Genomic DNA, 22500 nt, shown 5'->3' on the forward strand with positions numbered 1-22500 from the left:
ATCTGGAGGGGTCTTTCCCTAACTTCTTCACACATGATTATGTCACAACAGCTGGACGTTAAAGGGCCCCTGTCCCGGAAAACGGAATTTCCCTGGCTCTATTGTAATGAATGATTTATCAAAATAAGTAATTTTTAAACAAATAAAGAAAAAGAATTTTAAAATGGTTCAAGTTTCAACACACTGTCCATGCAGTCCATATCTGGAATCTAAGAAGCAAAAACAGCACGTATTGAAAACACTGTTTCTCTGAGCCACAGTATTCAATCTGAGACAAGCCACATCCTCCCTTCGGTTGCTGACGTTTAAACCCATGACTCAAAGGAGTGCTGAAGAGTGTAAGGGCACACACGTCGACACTGAACTATACCCGGCAAAGGGCAGGAATGAAAAGCATCAGTGTAAAAGGCACGAATAATAGCGCAAGGGGTTCCGAATGTCTTTCTTACTTTAGAGAGTAAGCTACTTATTGTAGCTTACACTGACTGTTCGCCCCTGTTAAGCGTTCACACATAAACAAAATATTAACAGATAAAGAGATGAAGCGAAATACATCCACTGAAACATACTTACATGTATACATATAAAATAGAACTGAAAATGCAAGAGTTTAAACCGATGACCCCGCCCGGCCTGCCGACTACCCCCCACCCCACCCCCGACTCTTCGTAGTCCGGAGTCGAAGCAGTCAGCACAAAGGGGTCGGCAGACCCGTGGCTTGGAAAGAGAACAGACGTGGGAGTGGGAGAGTGAGGGTGGAGGACCCAGGCAGTTCTCATCTCACTCCCAGTCATGCAACCTCTCATTCCATTCACTTCCTGTGTGAGTAAACAGCCCCGACAGACGAGAGACAGACCGGGACAGCCGTTAACATCCATCGGCGCTCGGGAGCGGGAGACGAGAAGCTCGGTGAGACGTCTGGCGTAATCCCAGTTGACTCCCAGAGGCGTACGGCTTTGACCAAGACCTCTGGCCCTTATCAGTACCGGCTGGCAAGGGTCAAGCGAGGTGAGCGCCCATACGGAGGTGTGCGCGCCAAGCACACACTACAATAATAGCGACTGCACCAGCACTTGAGAATTTGAGAGGCCCAAAGAGGTCGAGGGTCAGGGAAAACCCTTCCTGGTGTAAGCTTAGCTGGGCATCTCGACCGTAACCAGGACGGAGAGTGTGACCGAACCGGCTGCGTTGAGACACGAGTTCAAATGGTACAAGTGAAAGCAATGCATTGTGGGCAAGGGCTGATCTCACCTCAGCAGAGCTGTGGCCATTCTCTAGCGTAGGACCCCCTGACATTACAATGTTGTTCTCCTCTGGTGGCTTCCATATGTACTGCTCCCCATTACCCATGAACACTGCCTCCTAGTGGTCAGAGAGAAGAGAGATATTCAATTATGCAAATTTAGAAGAAACATTTTAATTGAGTCAATAAATGAATGTCAAATAACAAGAATAACAAAACTAAAAAACGCTACTTATAGGAAGTTTTACATTTCCAAAGACATCTATTTAACTATACAACGCTGCAATACAAACACATTTTTGCATTACATTTCCTAAATCCTACATTTGACCATTACTCTTAACATGACTGTAGTACTCAGTGTCTGCAATATCTGTTAAAATGAGCAAATGTGTTTCTGCCGTCCGATGTAACATACTTGCATGAACCTGAAGTGGCCACAGAGTGCTACAGACTCTCCTGCTATCTAATAGTGGTGCTGGGAGATGGAGATGTGTGTGGGGGGCAAGCGTAGAGGTCACAGTCTGGAAATCGGGGTCATTTGTGCAACATGTGTGTTCCCTATAAACACACCCGTCGGATCAAGAAGCCAACATCCTGTGGGTCAACCCACAGTGGCGCACACACAGGCACACACACACACGCACGCACACACACACAAACAAAAACACACACAGGCTAATGAGGAATATAATGAAAATCAGATGTTGTCCTCAAATTGGATTTATTTGCTCTTCATCCCCCCCTCTCCCTCTCTCTCTCTCTCTCTCCCTCCCTCCCCTCTCTCCCTCTCTCTCTCACTCACTCACTCACTCACTCACTCACTCACTCACTCTGGCACACTAATCTGGCTCTCAGCGGTGCTTATTAAAAGGGTGTCCTTGGTGTGGGATGTAAGCTCTGTCCTTACCAAACAAACGCACACAGACATTCACATTCTCACCTGCTTTCTCTCACTGACACATGCTGCACAAAAAAAAAACCCCAAAACCGCTCACCCACACATTTAGCACGCACTGTACCACCGTGTGAATTTTACACTGAGCGGCAGGGGTAAGGAATATAGAATAGGTCTTCAAGCTCCTTCAATATGGGGGCTTCACCTGACAAACAATGGCCTGCTGTGTGCGCTCCTGGTTTCCCCCACGCCCCACACCCCAGCTGAGCCAGTTACCTGCTCAGTGGTTCCTCTCTGTTGCTCTTAACACAAAGCACACAGCCAAGCTGGCAGCCGGCCAAGCAATGTTACATAATCCCCCACCCCCACCGTGCATGACTCCGTGCATGACACTTCAGCAGCACACACATGCACAACCCCCCCCCCCACACACACACACGTACATATGACTGATACGCTTCATAGCAGATGCAACACTTTGCGTTGACATACAGCTTGTAGCAGAAACACATGTGCATTTACATAAGTGCCCGTGCACGCACACACACACACACACACACACCCAGACATGCACGCTTGCACACACACTCAGATAGATGCACATTTATCCAGGTCCACACTCATCCGTGTCATCAAGTGATGCACAGAAACAACCAGATCTCCACTTTCATGTGAAAAAAACACAGAGGCACGAGTGCTCACAGAAATCCTCCTCCATGTGCAGTTGAGCACACAAGCACTGCGTTTGTACAAACAAGCCATCAGTCAGGCCAAACCCCGTGACATACTCACAGACAGGCAGAGCAACTTGCTAGAATAACAGGAAGACACACTCATTATCTGATAAATTTCCTTGTGTTTCCAATGCTGAACGCACCCTGGTCAGCACACACCTGCACATCAGACACCCTGTTTTCTCAAAGCCTCTTCTAACGCCAAGACCTGATCATGTCATAAACGGGTACTGATGAAGTAATATGAAGCTAGCAATATGGGTGGAGTGCAATTTGTGCTTTGCTTCTTTTGGAAATATTAGTATAGTTTAGCGCCTGAGAAACCACAAGACATTATTAATAAAAGGCTAAAGAAATACCTGCTGTTGTTTCTGGCAGTATTTTCGACTCAGCTATTTATGTTAGTTAAGGAGACATTTCTGAGTAGACTAAAGCACTTCTGTAGGTTATGTCATTCTGGATAAGATACCATAAATACCTGCTAAATGCCTTAAATGTAAATGTAAACATTTTCTGAATGTAAGCTCTGCAGTACTAAAATGTGGTCTGGGGTATTTTTAACTGGTTGTCTAGGCAGGGAATAACCGGAAGACGAACTACACACTGGTAAAACATAATTAACTCGTTCAACAAACAAACAAACATTAAACCACTAACCCTGACAAACAGAAAAGTTGGCAGATCTTTTGGTAATCTCATAAACCATCAGGCTGGTGAAAGTTCAGGCTGGTTTAAAACCTGAGTTACAAATAATGAACCGGATCATTATTTGTAACTGTCCAAAGAATTTTAGGTAATTATTATATTCTTTGATATAACCTTGATATGCATATGTCAATCAATCAAAAATCAATACAAATGTATTTATATAGAACTTTTTACAACAGATGTCACAAAGCAGCTTTACAAATGTCTGAGTCCAAGCCCCCAGTGAGCAAGCCAAGGGCGCCAGTGGTAAGGAAAACTCCCTAGAGCATGAGGAACCAAGTCTCAATCCACACACACACACACACACACACACACACACACATTATATATATATATATATATATATATATATATATATATATATATATATATATATATATATATATGTATCTATAATGTATTTGTGTCACAAGACAAAGAGTAAATCCAAATTGATTGACAGAATGAACAATGTGTAGGAATATCAGTAATGTGTTTAGTAAAACTGACCCTAGATCACTGTGGCCACTCAGAGGTGCCATGCAGGATTTGGGGGCCCATGAACAGATATCACAGTGGGCTCCAACGAAACAAAATCACCTAATGTTGTCATAGTTTTTAGGGCCCTTGTTAGAATCATTCTAGCTTAATTCCCAACCCTGTTGCAGCGGTCTTGCGGACCCGTCTCAAGCAAGCAGCGCGGCAGAGATTTGCATAGAATATACTGCCCTCTAGTGGCCAAAACACATAAGCGCACTAGATGTATGCCAAAACTATTTCTCAAGGAGCCAGCATGCAAATGAGAGCGCAGAGGAGACGGAAGGTTGCCCGGGTGATATTTCAGGGAAGCCTTTACCTTGGGAAAGTTAGGCAGGTGGAACGGCTCCAGGGTTTTTCTGGGAGTGGTGCAGGCAGGCGAGTCTGCGCCGGACACGCTGTGCGCCTCCCTTTCGGCCTCCTCAGAGCCCTCCTCCCTCCTCCACCTCCTTCCCTTCCGTATGGAGGCGTACTCGGCCCCCACCGGGCTCACCTCGTTTACCCCGCCCCTGGTCACGGCCCCTCCCCCGTCTCCTCCCTCCCAGCCGGTCCCGTCGCTCTCTGGCCCGCAGGTCCGGCTCCGGGCGGGAACGTCGCCGGCGGTGACAGTCGGGGACGGGGCCGGAGGGGGAGATCCCGGGTCGGGCGGGGGCCCCCGCATGCCCACGCTCTCGTACAGGCCCTCATCAAGGCAGCGGGGCGTGGCCGAGGAGAGGAGGCCCACCTCGGAGTAGGTGTGCTCCTGCTCCTTGCCCTCGGGGTTGGTGGGATGGCAGGAAAGCTGACGGACGGAGGGGGTAAGGCGGAGGTCAGAGCTGGAGCGGCAGCTGTGCAGGAGCAGCAGGTCCATGCTGGCCGGTCGATTTCTCGGGGCACCTGTCGTTCATACGAACGGCTTCTTAATCAGGTAACAAAGCGGATCGACAACATAGCTGAGATGCGGATAAAACGCAACCTGATATTGTCATAACACGACGGGATGAAGAAAAGAGTGAAAGCAGAGATGAAGTATAACACAACAGGGTTGGAGAACCGACACGGTCGGTACATTTGGATCTGCAGTTACAAAGAGAGAACACAAGGGGGCATAGCAGTGCTACACTATGTCATCACGTTTCATCATACGATGTACTTTCACTTGCTCCTTAATCTGCACATAATCTCAAAGGTAATCTGATTTGGAGATGATTTACCCCCAGTTACACTGCAGTATTCTGGCATTTCAGATGAACACTGTACCTCCGTCCAGTATGAGTCATAAACAGAATAAGTGTGTGAGATGAGTTGGAAACATGGATTAAATTTTGGACAACATTTTTATTAACACTGCAGTACACAGGGTGGGTATGGGTGTGTGTGTGTGTGTGTGTGTGGGTGGGTGTGTTGTGCTTATACAAGGCCCAAAAACCTCTATCTGTCTGGATCTCTCATGGTAGCCAAGCAGAGCAGCAGAAATACCCTAGTAGCATCAGACCACCAGAGACGTCACTCTTAGCATGGGCATGTGTGTGAGCACAGCGGTGCTTGTGTGTGTGTTTTAAAAGTGTGTTTGCCTGCATGTGTATGTCTCTCTCTCCCTACTCACCATTGGCATTGCAGGACATCCTCTGCATCTCGTGTAGGCGGGTGTCTGACTTGCTCATTGAGTTCAGCTTGCACTGGCGGAGGACATTCTGAAACACGCACGAGGCCTTTAATGAGCATACGTCGTGCCCACGTGCGCCGCCTGGTCCCGGCCCGCGTGCGCTGACCCCAGCCCACTCACCGTGTGCGCGTGCGCGGTCCCCCTTCGGCTCCTGCCGGCTGCCTGGCCATGCCTGCTTTTGTTTTTCCTGCGAACGAAACAAGGGCCACGTTACACGGGCAGGCGGCCACGGACGCCACACCCGGGGCTGGCCCTTCAGGCCCCGGAGCGGTTCGCTTCTCGCTGATTCGGGAGAGGCGGCCCACTCGTGCGCCTCGGCGAGGGGCTTCACGCGGCCAGGCTGAAGATCGGACTACTCTACTGTTTCCGTGGAGCGCCGTAACCGGGCCACGAGACGGCACACAGGTGTGTGACTGAGGAAAAGCAGGGAGGAGGGAAATCAGCCTCCCTTCTTCCTCTTCTCTCCTCACACACACACACACACACACACACACACACACACACACACACACACACACCTCTGACAGCCTGCTCATGCCACTCCCTCGTGCTTCACCTCTTTCACATTCTCCCTCGACGTCTTTCCCACTCTCACACCATTTTTAGCAAGCGCACCCACGTCCCTCTCTGACACAATGCGAACACGTGGGCCTGGCGGGGGGACAGGGGATGACGACGACGACTGTGCTTCCTCTCTATCGCTCTCTCTCTCCTTCCCTCTCCCTCTCCTTCTTCTGCCGTCTCTCTCTCTCTCTCTCTCTCTCTCTACCTCTTTCGTCTCGCTCGCTCTCTCTCCTGCCAGGCTCTGGAATACTTGTAAAGAACCCAGCGAGACGCTAAGACAGCGTAGCGAGCCACCCAACCGTGGTCGCCCAATGAGATTCCCTGGCTCCATCTGCGATGCGTGGGCCGCCGCCGTGGTCATGACGCATCGGCTCGGGGCTCTCAGCGACTGGCGTGTCCTCCTCAGAGCATGGAGGAGGCTCCCCCCTGGGGGGAACACCACGACCATGGACAAACCCGAGACCACCTGCCATGCGGGGAGCATGTACGCGCCAAGCAGAGCAACCTTCTCACTCCATACAACTAGATGTAGATAAGCGGAAGTAGACACGCCGTGTTGGGCTAGCATCCCAAAGTCTCATGGGCAGATGCACACAACTGTCCCTGTATATCCATGTATGTGTGTACACAACTGTCCCTGTGTATCTGTGTATGTTTGTACGTGCATACACAACTGTCCCTGTGTATCTGTGTGTGTGCCTGAGTGTAACTGTGTATATGTGTATCTGAATATCTGTGTATGTGTGTATGTACCTGTGCATGTGTGTATCTGTGCATCATTGTATGTCACCCAGTTGTTGTGGTATTGAAAACAACCAGCAAAAAGAGGCCCGTGTTCCCAACTCCTGGGAACCGATGCAAGTGAATGCAAAGTTAGAGAATAAAAAAATGAAAATATCTGAAAGTTGAATTAGAATGATACACACTTAGGATACATTTCTGAAAAGAAAACGACACTCAGCCCTGCAGTTTATCCACCCTTTGGGAGAGCTGAATTCACTTTGCTGGGCTGCAGAACACTACTATATTAGGTAAGGAGTGACTCAAAACTGACTGTGTCTGCTAATTCTGTTAATATATATATATATATATATATATATATATATATATATATATATATATATGTGTGTGTGTGTGTGTGTGTGTGTGACTTCCGCATATTTTTAATTAGTATACAACATGAGTTCAGTTGTTTTTAGGGTACTACCTATACTTCCTAACCTTAAGTCCTTTTAAGTAAACGCTTCTGACTTCCAAAGAACAAACCTCTGTCTCTTTTCCTGAATGTCTGTGTCTGAACTGACCTTAACCCACTGACCCCACACCGAGGCTCTTCAGCAGTGTTGTTAAATTTTACGCCCCACTAACCCTCACCGTGACCTTGAATTAGAAGGCAGCACCACTATGTGTAAATAAAAATTAAGAACAAAGGAAAAGGACAGATTATAACAGAGTACATAAACGGCAGGAAACAATACTGCCCCACCAGTTCCACTTAGATTCTGAGACTTGTCAAAGGGCCTCGACACGACACGGGAGTTTGAGAGAAAAAGCTAAAAACAAACAGATGCAAAAAAAAAAAAAAAAGAATGGAGAAAAGAAGAAGAAGAAGAAGAAGAAGAAGAAGAAGAAGAAGAAGAAGAAGAAGAAGAAGAAGAAGAAGAAGAAGAAGAAGAAGAAGAAGAAGAAGAAGAAGAAGAAGAAGAAGAAGAAGAAGAAGAAGAAGAAGAAGAAGAAGAAGAAGAAGAAGAAGAAGAAGAAGAAGAAGAAGAAGAAGAAGAAGAAGAAGAAGAAGAAGAAGAAGAAGAAGAAGAAGAAGAAGAAGAAGAAGAAGAAGAAGAAGAAGAAGAAGAAGAAGAAGAAGAAGAAGAAGAAGAAGAAGAAGAAGAAGAAGAAGAAGAAGAAGAAGAAGAAGAAGAAGAAGAAGAAGAAGAAGAAGAAGAAGAAGAAGAAGAAGAAGAAGAAGAAGAAGAAGAAGAAGAAGAAGAAGAAGAAGAAGAAGAAGAAGCAGCATTCGTTTTCACAAACCCCGGCACCAAGCAGGCCAGTTCTTAGCACTGTAACGAGAAGGATTTTTATTTCACCTGGCAACCGAAACCCCCGCCCAAAACAGGTGTGAATTTAACAGACGCAGGCGCGATGTAACGCACTGAACGTAAATGCTGCTCAGCACGCGCTGAGGAAACACGGATGATGTCATTCCACCCAGGCTGCCACGCGCACGTGCGTTCCGTAAGAAAACGCTCAGTAGGAAAAGTATAGAACTGATTTCATCATTTCTGCGTATGTGCATTCATATATATTTCTCTCTAAGATTTTTCCGGGGTAGAGTCGCTCAGAGTGGACATCAGGTCTCATTAGAGGCGTGCCAGTGGCTTGGACTGCTGTGAGTCTGTTACTCACCAGTGAAATCAGAGGTGTGAAATGAACTCCTCCGCGGCCAGAAGCCCACTCTGCACAGGCGAGACTCAGAACGCCACAGCAGGTGTGCAAGTGCCGCTGGCGTTATTACGGACTTACGTTTTACAGTAAGTTATAAATTATACGTACACACCCGTTCGCACAACTACGGCTTTGTGGTGTGTTCCCAATACACGTTTCCTTTACATCGACTCTTACGTCATAGAATTTACGATTTTCGTCTTATATCGTGACATACAAAACACTTGTTTAACAGTAATCGCTGACATGCCACGTATGTTACATGTGATTAGCTGGGGTCAACTTACCTCTGGCACCCCACACACACCAGCACAATGAGGATGGTGACGATGAAGGCTGAAGTGGCAGCAATGGCCCCCAGGATCAGTGCTTTGTGGAACGGAAGGTCCATGGAGCACAAGGAGATAGAGGAACACACACACACTCCACCACGCACAGCCCCGACCACTCACAAACACCTGTAAAAATGGGAACAAGGTCGAACCAAAGCATTAGTCTTCAAAATACCCACGCATACACACACACACACACCACCACCACACACACCCTGACCACTCACAAACACCTGCAACAACGGGATCAAGGTCGAACCAATGCATTAGTCAAAATACACACACACACACACACACACACACACACACACACACACACACACACACACACACAGAGAAGAACAACAGTTATGTTTACTTGCTAACTTGTAGCTCCACAGTGTGAACATGAGGATTAACTGCCGTTTTAATTTGAAATGGTGAGACAGGCGGACCATAAGGGAGAAGATGCTCACAGTAAACCGGCAGTGTGTCGCTGTCAGAGTTCAGCCAGGAAGACGAATTCATACTTCAACCCCGTGGACTGAATGCCCTTACACGCCCCTGCCTCTAAAGACTTAATGTGTTTCTCCAGGCTAGCAGGTGCTTCAGTTGCCAAGACTCCGAAGTGTGTGCTCATCCTTCGCGACAAATGGACTCGCCCCACGTCCCACCGTGGTTTAGCGCAGAGCTGCTCTTTTCACTCGGTGGGTTTTGAGCGGAGGGTCTCTTATACACGTCATCGCATCTTTGAAAAGGAGGGAGCCAGAATGGACCCGCCTGTAACACTGGTCAGAGAGGCTGGCTCAGCACGACGGATGGGACTGCACATCAAATACAATGCTGTCAGGATGGTACACACACACACACACACACACACAAACATTAACATACATACACACACACAATCACACGCATGCAGAGTGAGAAAAAACGTGGCTGAAGCTCTGGATTCACGTATGAAGAAAAAAGAGAGAGATATTACGAAAGGAGGTCATGGAAACCCATGCACTCTATTTGTGTGTGTGTGCGTGCGTGCAGAGGAGCGAAACAGATGAAACCGATACCACAGTTTTGTGTTTCCAAGATACCACTGCATCTATTTATCCCCAAACTCCACCCTCGTTTTCTCCCGCTCCCTCGCTCTCTCCCTCTCCATCTTCCTATGCCCACACAGCTCTTTTCCTCCCTCTCTCTCTCTCTCTCTTTCTCTCTTTCTCTATTGCTGCTATCAGCAGACCCCCCCGACCGTGAGAACACGGGCCTCAGACGAACGCGCACCTACACCGGCGACTAAAAGCATCTGAGGAGGATGGCGAAGGAGCACCCCAGGCAAACCACGGAGACCCGAGAAGGTGTTTAGCAGGAGGAGGCCATGAGAGAGCGTGCTTCCAGCGCGGCCCCGAGGGAGACGTTAGCAGAGCAACGCAGAGCGCACGTCTCTACTGTAGCCACCTCTCACCATAGCAGCCGTGACGAAAGCAGCAGGACTCGCGCTCACGCCCGCGAGAGTCATACCCTCACCACGCGTTTGGCTAACACACACCGAATGCCACAGAGAGGCACGCTGTCACAAGTCGGCCATCAGGACACAGAGGGTTCCTGGTGAGGCAAGGAGGAAATAGTTTGCTCGAATTTTTTTGAGCGCTTTTGAACATTGTGGTTTGTCTGACAGTTTGACGGCAGCAGGCGGGTGGTGTACAGTCTCCAAACACCAAGCTCGTGGTACGACTGCGTGGAGAGGCCACGCCTACCGTTCGGCCCCTCCCTCCACCTCCCGCCCGCCAGCGATCCATCCCCGCCCACTCAGAACGGACTTTCAGAATGAACACCCAAGGGCGCACATCTCGTGCACAGGCGTGAAACGCAATTGTGCTCGGCCGCGACACGTGTGAGAAGTGACACGAAACAGACATCCAGTTCTCACAGTGGAGGAGGTGCGTACTGTCGCACGGCTCAAACGACGGCGACGCCGTGAACTGGAAATGTCTCTGCATGCAGGAAATGGCAAAGACAGCTTAGTGCAGGTGACAATCACCACAAAGGCCTGAGCGTCCTCGCGATTGCACAAGCGCAGCTGTTTCAGAAGAAAAGAGCTGCGAAAGACTTGTTGGTAATGCGCACTCAAAGCCGAAGCCATTTGATTAAAAAAAAAAAAAAACGTCTGCGACAGGCCATCATCTCAACAAAAACCTACGTGCACGTCGCTGGCATTAGCACGTCCCAGCGGCAAGATCAAAGAGTCCGGTGTAGGTCAGCAATCCCCCCCCCCCCTCATCTTTTTCATCCCTTCACACACACGCGTACACACCAGGGAGCCGATGTACCCGTCCGCTCCACATCCCATAGCACGAGGGTGACAGAAAACCGACGCACGGATTACACACCACCGCACCATTTCCAATGAGAAAGTGTGGCTCTGACTCATCAAATGTGCTAGAATGAATGAAGGGCTAGCGTGTAGGGCACTCGAAAGGAACGGCACCAGACTGGAGTCTGATGCCACCAAAAATGGCCATTTTGTTTTCTATATGTGCATGTACGTGTGTGTGCGCACGCGCTGTTGGAAGACTGAGCGTTCAGCGAGTAATCCCCCATGCGTCAGCGAGCTCGCGACTAACCCGCTGCCTGGCTGGCATGACAGCTAAACTCCAGTGCGGCTGGCATTAGCATGTCTCCACAGCCAAAATCAAAGTGTGCCGAGCAGTTCAGCAAACCCCCCTATCAACCCTCCTCTCGTCCCGCTCATCCCCCCCCCCCCCCCATCTCCATAAATTACAGCTCAGCTTCAACACGGGGAGGAATTTCATTATGATGGTGGCAATCTCTCTCTCTCACTCTCTCTCTTTCTCTCTCTCTTCCTGCAAAGACCCTATAAGTACATGCAGTGCTAAAGGTCTCTGCCTGAGCCTGACATTTCAAGTGATGACGTTCCTCCACAGCCGCTCCCTCTGTTAGTGGCGAAGTGTCTAGGGTCTGATCGGGTGCGAGTATGACACCGATTACATTCTGGACGGAAAAGAAAACATGTCACTGTCTTTGATGTGGCTTTCGATGCACACGCGTACACTTTGCGCGTGCGTATGTGCATGCTATGCACCAGAGTGTAATAACGTCTCCCATTTGCACTTTCCCCAGTGTGACACTGGGCCGGGGAAGAAGGGGAGAGTTTGGTGCCGTTTTTCTTCTTTCCCTTCTTCCCATAGGTCGCTTGGACGTCCACAGGGTAGCCAATGAGGGCGAAGCCAAAGGCCACAAAGCCCAGCAGCTGGCCTCTCGAGGAAGGAGACTGGGTGGATGTGGATGTGTTTGCTGACACCTGTGCGCCTCACCTTGCTTGAATGTGTATCCTGCCAAGGGATGGAAGAACAGAGAGACTGTGTGTGTGCGCACATTCAGCTTGCTCAGGTTTCTTTTTCTGTGTAAACACACTGGTTTGGAGGCCAGGTGCTACCCTGTGTATTTTTTATTTATTTTTGGTTAAATAAGAGGTAGGAGATAGATAGTGTACTCTTTCTGCAGTTAGCTATATCGGTTTTCTGAGGTTAGTTAGTTTCGTTGTCGGCACTGGCCAGGCAGTCTTTCCAGGGGAGGTACCCAGAATTTTGCACAGCACCTTATCATACACAGAAACACCAAAGGCTGATGAGTGTGTGTGGTTGATGAGCCCAGTGTGGTTCACCGTGCTTCACAGCTACTAGCTCAAACTCCGTCTAGGCTGATCTCTGGGCTTCTGCCCCTGCCTCTGTGTGTGTGTGCGCGCGCACGTGTGTTTGTGTGTGTGTTCCTATCTTCTTGTGTTTCTAGTAACAACAGAGTGTCTGCACATTATTTTAATGAGGATAGCTGTACTTTTTAAGCTGACCTCTCATTTTCCTGTAAACAAATGCAGCTGAATAGTAGCTAGAGTTTGAGGCTTAGGGTACAAGATATTGATGTTAGAATATCAATAGGATTCTACTGTTTAGTTTAGCTAAATTACTTGCTCATATGTCTTCCTGTTAAACTGGGGAAAAACATTGTAAAACTACAGTATTTTTTTAATGGGGACCTTTCTACTCAACTCTTATTACATCTAAATACTACTAATTCCTGACTTGACTTAACCCTCCCGGTTGAAGGTACAGTGTTAGGGGGTGTAACAGCATCACCGTGGGTCACGTTGGACGTATGCACATCCTGTAAATGATGGCGTTAGGCTCTTCAGAGAGGCTAAGAGGGCGTCTGTGCAGTAACAGGAAAGCGGCCCTGCTGCTCAGTGTATTCGGTGCACTGTATCAAACTTTCATTCTGAATCAGGTTACTGGATGTCTTTCAGAATCCAGTCGGCCAACATACGCCAGTCAGCGTGCTAACGTCCTACTCCCCGGAGGGATTTCACCGCAGCATATGGAGAAACATTCAATTGAAGATGATTTCAGTGCCTAACTTCAAATGGGGTGTCTTCACCAAGCCCGCTGTGGCTGCAGTTCGCCGGAACTGCGCCTGCCGGCAAGCGAACCAAAAACAGCTTCGCTCCCCCAGCTTGGCTCGCTCCCTTGAACAGTCGTGACGAAAGTGCACACAAGACACACAAACCCGCTCTCGCCTTCATGCTCACGGCTCAGTGAGCTGAGCGATGATGCCGGTTGGCACGTGGGCAGAGCGCCTTTGATTTCCTGATTCGTTTTCCCGATTGGTGAACTGCGGTCCGGTGACGTCCAACAACGACTGCCAAGATGTGGTTTGAGGATTTAAAAAAAAAAAAAGCAGGAAGCAAGTGAATTCGTTTACACACGTGCCAAATAAACAAAAAACAAACCAAAATGTGAGGGTTTTTAGATCATTCAGCGCCATCACTTTGACTGACTTCCTCATTTTCGCTGCGGCCCCTTGTGTACGTTTGGTGTCTTGGCCTACAGGTGAGCCGTGGTGGTGAAGAACCTCCCTCTCGGCTGACAAGCAACATCTCCGCTTTTCTGAAGGGAGGCTTCTGTTCCTGCTCCTACGCAGATGACTCGATAACTCGTGCCTAACTTGTTGTTCTCATGCCTCTTGAGAGAGGACGAGCGAGACCTTGCTCACGAGAGGAAGAGTGTGAAGATGAAGAGCTCCGGGCTCCGAATGTGAGGCCAGAGGGTAGTTTACATGCTCAGAGGCCATGCTTTCAGGATCAGCCTGTGCACACTGTCATCTATTTGTCGCCCACAAGTTTGGTTCGAGGTTCGAGGTTTGAATGTTCTGCCCAAACAGGTAAGCAGGACCCCTCCTCAATATTCAGGAGGGTATATCCGAGGGAAGGGTATACCATGTCATTTGAGTCATTCTGATAGTGGCGTAGCATGTCATGTCACCGTAACCTGACTGATGATCCATTACAGTGCTGACAGGCTTCCAGAGCGTGGCTAGTCTCCAGGAGCAGTGAGGCCTCTGGCCCAGTAACAGGGTCTGCCCATTCTACTGAGGCTTGGGAGTTTCTGGCATTCACAACAACCTCTGAACAGCTTCACTCTCTCTGTGTGTGTGTGTGTGTGTGTGTGTGTGTGTGTGTGTGTGTGTGTATCTCCGCATTTTCATCTTCACTTGTGTGTGTACGCATATTGGGGCTGGGGTGGAGGACTTAATAAAACAGAACGCTTGCCCCTGGGCAGTGAAAACTTGCCTGCCCCTGGGCGAAATATATTTTCGAGGTTGGGGTTGCATACATACATGCAAAACCGCTCGGTTCTCATTACCGCATTAAGGAACGCATGCATACATGCCCTGCACACCCAACCTTTTGTCATGTTGCCTCTGCACTTGCAAAGCATGCAGCTGAAAGACTCCTGTCAGCCCAGCCAATCTTCTGACACGCTCAGACTGGGGCTCCACATTTCCCCGAGGACATCTAAGACTATGGAAGGCAATTGAAGTTGTAAAAGTCACACGCGTCGACGCTGAGCAGCTATCACTTACAACCAGGTGCACACGTTGCCATTTTCCTTTGAAGGCCACCGTGCACTCGATGACACGTAACTTATCCTTCGTGAGGAAGGAACGCCCTACTGGCGAGAGGGAGAGTTTCGGAGCAGCCCTAAAGGAATTCGCCTAAGCAGGCCTTTCTGCGTGGACCTGATAGGCCTGCGTTTGAGCCAGGCTGAGTCAGGCGCATTTGGCTGTGCACTGCGCAGACGCAATTATCCAACGCTTTTCATACACACCAGGACGAGTGAGTGTCAAAGTGTCAACAACAAAAAAAACCAACCAGGACTTGAGTCGAAATGAGTCTCGGAGATGATGTCGGTAATCAAGCAAGTTACGTCGAAACACGGAAGGAATTAGCTTCCGTTGAAGTAAATATGCAAACCAGGAAGGCGAATGAATATGTGCAGTCTGGCTGCCTAGCTAGCTTATCCCGCTTATCCTGCAAATTTTCCCTGCTCCAACACACCCGATTTAATAGATGAAAGTCTTGATAACAAGCTGACGAGCTGAATCAGGTATTGGTGCTAGAAAAATGTAAACTACGCCAGACGGTGAGTCTCCAGGAAAAGCCCTGAGCTTCCTCACCAACCACGGATAGCACAGGGTTCGCTCGCCTGCGCTTGTAACCAGCTTAGTCTGAACTGTCCTGACAGCCCAACTTTATTCCCCCTTCACTTATTAGCAAACCAGTCGTCTGTAGCGTTTTCAGAAAGGCAGTTCACATTAATGCTGACAAATTTTAAAAGATCATCTTTTCACATTGGGACAGAAAAATCAATGTAAAAAATGTTACGTGGCTGCAGCTAAAACATTACATTTGAGTTTTCACTAAGTTAAGTCAAGGTCTATGACATTCCTTCAAGTCAAAAAAAAGAGTTTCATTTTATATTTTCTCAACTAAGTCACAAGTACACAGTTTTAAAAAAAATCTGTTGCATGGATCACGTTCAGCTCGGGAGTAAACATGGATTTCATTTTGTGTGTGTGTGGATTTTAGCTGTCATATAGTAAGTGCTCTGAGTGAAGAGGCAGTTACTCTGATCCACCTCCAGTCTCTCCTCAGTGGTTTAGTGTAAGGTGACTCAGTCTTTCACTGCAACTGCAAAGGCACAGCTTCCTCCACCAATCACACACACACACACACGCACATGCACATATGTAATACAAATTTATAACACAGTGTCTATGGGGTATTTCCATTGGCTTTTATTTCTCCGAAGCTGAAAGGTTTTTAATAATAACTAATAAAAAATAATGATAGTGATTTTTTTTTTTAAATGTAAGTTGTTTTCAATTATATTTTTGTTTAAAAAAAAGTCTTTATGAGGGCTAGCCAAATATCACATTGTTAAAAAGTTTTTTCCTACTGCAATAAGAACCAAAATATTAGCACATGCGCACGCGCACGCGCGTGCACACACACAGAAGGTCTTTCAGGGTTCAGTTAAAGTTTGTTCCACAAGAGATCAAAAACAAAGCATCTTAGTTGGGCCAGTGTAACTTATTTCCATCTTTAGTCAGAAGAATCAGTTGATGCAACACAAACACCAGATTGTACATGACGTTAGCCTGCACTGCCAGGGTTACACAATATTTGCATGAATAAAACATAACCTCTGTGCCATGCACTTGGAAAGTCCTATGATGCATTAAGATCTGCCTGTGTTGTTTCAGCAGTCTCCAACTAAGGTCCTGCCCACGCAGTCTTGGTATTTTTAAAATAGCTTCAGTGAATATTCAGTGACTATTTCTCCTGCTGATGATCATATGCTTTCTGGAAATAGGTTTTAAAAATGAGCACATTTACATGACTGAATAACTGTTCCTGCCCTGTGAACAGATCTGTGGAAATAGGCCATTTAAAATATACTGCTGTTGAACACATATGCTTTACTCTGAGGCAGTCTACTGTTCCAAGTCAAATGTGTAATACGTTGGTATATGTTGGTATATAGTCATGAACAGACTGCACATGAAGTGCCAAGGTTCAGGCAGGGTTAATGGCACGATCATTGATTTCAGACAGCTTAAAAGCCACAAAGTGGCAGAGTTATTTAAAAAAGTAATCCCAGGTGAATTTGGTCAATGTTTTATCTGCCCAACCACTCCCAAACTCCCACCCCACCCCCACACGTGTGTGTCTGTGAATGTCTCCTGGGTGATAAAATCATAGATCTGTCATAGATCTGTGAGCAAAACAGGAAAATCACCTTCTGCTCTTCCTTTGCTAACCTCTGCATCCTATCAGAAGTAGACCTAAAAGATAATGACAGTCTGAATAGTGCTTGAGCTTCATTATTTCCACATTACAGACCAGTGTTATTTTCTAATATAACCATGTGAAGTCTGGTTTTAAAGCTAACTGAGCTACTAATGGCCTTATTGGGCTTCTTAATTCCCACTGATCACAGCAATCATTACAACGCAGAACTGAGCCTTATTTTCGGTGAAACATTAATGAAAGGAGAAAAACACATTAATCTATTCCACAAGTATACTTGGGGGGGTGTGGGGGGTGTGTGTATATGAAAAACAGAAAGTGACACAGAGGGAGGTGGATGACAGAGCGGGAAAAAGAGAGAGATGACTAGATGAATCAAAGGGACACGGGCAAAGACCGAAATAAATTTGCCAAAATGATCAGGTCCACTATGGAGCACAAGATGGTGTCATGTGAAGCAGTGCGCAAAAAGTAAATTAATTCAGCTACAGCGCTCACAAACATCAACCAGTGGCCTTAATTAAGGGCCTTCACCTACACAGACAAGTGATAGAGCAATCTTTCCTATCAGCTACATGCTCTGAAGGTCGCGGACATGTTTCCAATGAAGAATGTTAGAATGAAGGCGTTAAGCAAGAGAGTGGATGTGAACTTACACAATGGCTTGTATAATATACATCTTAGATCAAGAGTTAGGTTGTCGCCGTGACCACACCTAACCCTGAAGACCCTTAATGTCACGTTTACCTCGTGGCGCTTTAAAGAATGTAACGGCGTCGTAAAAATAGCTCACGGCGTTACACCAGCGAGCCCTGGCGCAACATTTGCTCTTGAATCACACAGCCTAACGCTAAAAATAGTTCTCCACTGGTGCCTCTGCCTCGGCTGAGATGAGAAGCAGATACTCGGGACGGCACAGCGAGACTACGGCGCGCGGCCGCGGGAGCACGCGCTCGCACCCGCGCCCGGCGTAGGCGTGTGTCTGCGCGCAGGAAGACGACCACAGTCGCTGTCAACTATCACAACCGATTTCCTACCACAAAAAACAAATTTCTTCCCTTCACTCACCAGCGATCTGCAAAAACCGTGTCGAGTGTAAACAGCCTCACTTGTAGCGTGGGCGGCGCATTCATTAGGATGCTTACGCGCAGTCAGCGCCTGAAATGCCACCGAGGTTGAGATGCCCGAATGCACGCAGGGAGTAAATGGGTGAGGGGGTATTTCATATCAACGCGTTTGCGCCTTTTTCAGATCAGTCACAAAATGACGTAGCAACTGTTACACATTGCTACGTTATTACAAATGGTATTGCAGATATAATGCATTGCTATATGTGCAACGTTGTTTAAGTGTCAAGTGCTTCACCGTATTGAAAGTGCCGTACAAATCTATGGGAATACCCTTTAAAAAGACGAAGAGTCCAACAGCAACTGCCTGGCAGGTTATCGTGAGTGGCAGACACCATTAGATGTACTGACTTCTCTGAAAAGCCACGCTCAAAGAATTCCCCTGCCTGGCACTCACTGCAGACAGCCAGGTAGTGCCTCCCGAGACTCAGCCAGACAGTGAGCTGCAGTCTTAGCCTCTGCCTCGTGTCACAGGGTGCCCAGAGAGGAGGTCACCAGGAATCACAGAGGGAATGAGTCATCCACAAATGTGCTTTGTCCGTTGTATTTAGGTCCTTCGTACAGTCTTGGTCAGGTAGTGGAAACATAACGGGGCGGACAAACTGGCTGTTCCATGCAAAGCAGCATGCATGACGTGAGGTAACTTCAGCCTAGTTCTCTCTCTCTCTCTCTCTCTCTCTCTCTCTCTCTCTTTTCTATCTCTCTTCTTCAGATCTGCAGTTCTGTTTGTGCCTCGAAGCAGAAGGGGCCTGTGTGTTTTGCGCAAATGCACTGCAGAAAACATTAAAGCCCTGCTTTTCCTGAGGAAAGTACAAAGTCTCTGCAATCTTAAAGGACCGGAAGACAAGTTAACCCCAACCCAAAGGTAGCACCAAAGGAAACAGAGCGAGAACACAATGAACTCAGTTTGAAGGAGAAAACAATCCTGATATTCTCTTAACTACTCTGAACCTGTAATATCAGTCCTTTCACCAGAGCACACCACACAAACAGATTTGTAAAGATTTATTGAACTCGGTCGAAGACAGCCAGTGGACGAGGGACTAATGACTGTGAAGAAGGGAATTGATGAAATATAGCAGTTAGCTTCATGGTTGAACCCCTATTAAAATCCCAGTCAAAACTGGATGTTAGCTAGGCAGGGGGAAAAAAAATACTAGCATGAACTTTCTCCCAAATTTGAGTTCTTACATAACACCATTTATTGATGATTAGACGTAAAAGATCTTTCACGGGCCGTATATAATATAACGGCCCATAGGCAATGGAACAAGGAGCATGCTTCTATTTTAGCTCGTCTGATTAGTTCAGTTTCCTCATTTTATTGAATATTTAGCTTCACGACCGCAGCGAAAACAGCAGAGTCTTGTTAAAAACCAGGAACCATGAAATATAATCGCAAACCAAATAGTGACGAGGAGATGGAATGTCATCATGTAACTAATCTGATTTAGCCAAACTTTTTATAGCTCATTGACTGTTAGAATAGAAAATATGTAGTTACAGTAAGCCTATTAAATGTGCATCTATATTCATATGAATATTACTGTACAGTTGTGGTTCAACACATCCTGTCTATGTATGTGTGTTTGCATATGTGTGTGTATATATATATATATATATATATATATATATATATATATATATATATATATATATATATATATATATATATATATATATATATATATATATATGTGACACACACACACCCGCATGCATGCGCTCATGCACGCAAGCGCGCGCACACACACACACACACATTATTATTTAATTTGTCTCCATTGTCTCTGTTTATGTAAGTAGATCTGATCTGCGCGCTCTCTGTAATAAAAATGTATCACTGTATCAACTTCAGGCAGTTCCAGAAAGAAAAAATATATATATATATATAATATAATATAATAAATGGCATTTAATTGGGTAATCGAGCACTATATATCTAACAACAATGAAAAGGTCACAAAAATCTGCCGATGGCTTTTTATCTCTCGTTAGGGTTATTATTAAGATAACGAAGCTATATAGTGGCAAAGAAACCTTTGTCACACGAAACCACAGACGTAAAGCATACAGGGTTTGCTAAAGCCTGCCAAAGCTTTTACTAAAACCAGGTTCTTGGCTGAAAAAAGGCTAGAATTCTGGGCCACAAACACAAGTGGGCTTGGTATAAGAAAAGTGAAAGTAATGCAGAAAAGTACTTATTCTGTGAACTATGATGATGAGTACATAGAGTTGCAGGTGTGTTCTACCTTCAGATACTCCAGGAATCGTAGATCCTGTCAAGTTCAGGATATTTTAGGGTAAAATCTGGCAACCCCTGCTGGGAGGCTGAAACTGGGTCATTGTTTCAGTGCAACAACAAGCCACTTTCCTCAAGATCCACACTAAAATCATGTTTTTGCCATCTCCTGGCCCAAGCTCCACAGAAAACGTGACACTCTCCAAACCAGGAGCAAGGAGTCTGGCTGTGAATATGAAGTTTTTCTGTGTGGGTGAACAGTTGAAAATAGTTTCGCTATTTTCCCACACATAATGCCGGGCTGTAGACTGGGTAAACACAGGGTGCACATATTACTAAATGTAGGGCCGCTAACCACTGCCATACTTTTTTCAGAAAATAAAGAGTGTTAAACGCAATTTGGCCGGAGTTAACTGAGGGCGGCAGCAGCGCTGAAGAACACCATTCCACTCGCCGCTGGTCAGCTAATTCATGCAGAGAATGCGATCACCGTAGCAGACGTGCAAGCGCGCTGAGGCAAAGACCGCGCCCTTTGCCCTGAGGAAGTGAATCGATACTGTATATCCTGGAAGAAGCTCTGTTAGTCTAATGTGTATGAAAACAGAGCCTGAAATACTCCTCGGTGCTTAAACATCTATTGACTCTGATGCAGCCAAGTCTTATTTCCGGACCACGTGATCACCAGAGAGGTAGATAGAGAGAGAGAGAGAGAGAGAGAGAGAGAGAGAGAGAGAGAGAGAGGGAGAGAGAGAGAGAGAGAGAGTGCTCCTGTCATTTTGGACATCAGCATGAATATCACTTTCCATCATCTGCGGTGATGAGTGAGGGATGATAGAAAGGGAGGGGAGGAAGAGATGGGAGCGATTTTCCTCTTGTCTTTCGGAGGCAGGCGGAGCAAAACTTGATGTTCGTGCAGCCTAATGGCAGTCAAGCTGGTCCTTCTTCTTTTCTTTTTTTTAAAGGGAGCACTGAATGATCTGAGCTATGAGTTACAACCACACTTCTGACAAGTGGCTCTCGGGGGATTTCACCTGTCTGGGATTCAAAGCCGTGAAACTCAATTATCACTCGCATCTTCCAGGTCGTTCCTTTCCTCTCTTCTTTTTTGCACTTCCTTTTTTTTTCCAGGGGATCTCAAAACCATTTTAATAACCCGGAGCGTTTTCATTTCATAGTCACAGATGGAGCACTAATTCCATACTGTAGCAAAGGGGTCTGAACTCCTTTGTGAGTCTCTCTCTCTCTCCTCTTGCTCTTCTTCTTGCTCTCTCTGCATCCCTTTGCTCTCTCCCTCCCTCTCTCCCTCTCTCTCCCTCCCTCTCTCTCTCTCTCTCTGTTCCCACAGCTTGCCTAGTACAGTGTTAATTATTGAGGGAGTTTTATTCAGTCACTCAGAGCAGTCCCTGGTCTCAGATATCCCAGTCTGACATTCTCATCCACAGGGACCAGTAAAATCCAGCTTGTCCCTCCCTCACCCAAGGCTGGTGGAATTTTCAGGCTATCTGCATGAGTTAGGGAGTGACTTAAGCATTGCTTTCCCCCAAGCCATCCCCCGTGTACGCGTGCGTGCGTGCGTGCGTGCGTGCGTGCGTGCGTGCGTGTGCCACTGTTCCATGCCTCCGCATGCACACATACATCCCACATGCATCCCCGGAAATCCATAAGCTTTAGTTGTCTGACTTGAGTTGCATGTTGTATGTCTATAATACAATATTTCCAGAGTGGGGTGAGGCAGATCCAGAGAGCAATTTAGAGTGAGAGAGAGAGAGAGAGAGAGAGAGAGAGAGAGCACACTCTGCTCGGTTGTCCTACACAGATTCTGGGCTTGCTCTTAAATATTCAGCTACACCCAGCTTGTGAGGAAGCAGTATGTTTAATGTATAAAGAACGACAGACTAAGATAGGG

At 47.0% G+C, this 22500-nt stretch overlaps 1 protein-coding gene across 1 annotated transcript in view; it reads right to left on the bottom strand.

The window, feature by feature from the left end:
- Positions 1–22500, bottom strand: part of LOC113583110 — a 31472-nt gene that overhangs the window by 7450 nt on the left and 1522 nt on the right. The window contains exons 2-6 of the mRNA XM_035522659.1: positions 9038–9208; positions 5865–5931; positions 5685–5772; positions 4419–4975; positions 1252–1362 (exon numbers count right to left, since the gene is read on the bottom strand). Coding sequence (XP_035378552.1) covers positions 1252–1362; positions 4419–4975; positions 5685–5772; positions 5865–5931; positions 9038–9141 — 927 coding nt within the window. The 5' untranslated portion in view covers positions 9142–9208. The remainder of the gene's footprint in view (positions 1–1251; positions 1363–4418; positions 4976–5684; positions 5773–5864; positions 5932–9037; positions 9209–22500) is intronic.

Source organism: Electrophorus electricus, chromosome 24 (genome assembly GCF_013358815.1).
Source record: "Electrophorus electricus isolate fEleEle1 chromosome 24, fEleEle1.pri, whole genome shotgun sequence".
NCBI lineage: Eukaryota > Metazoa > Chordata > Actinopteri > Gymnotiformes > Gymnotidae > Electrophorus > Electrophorus electricus.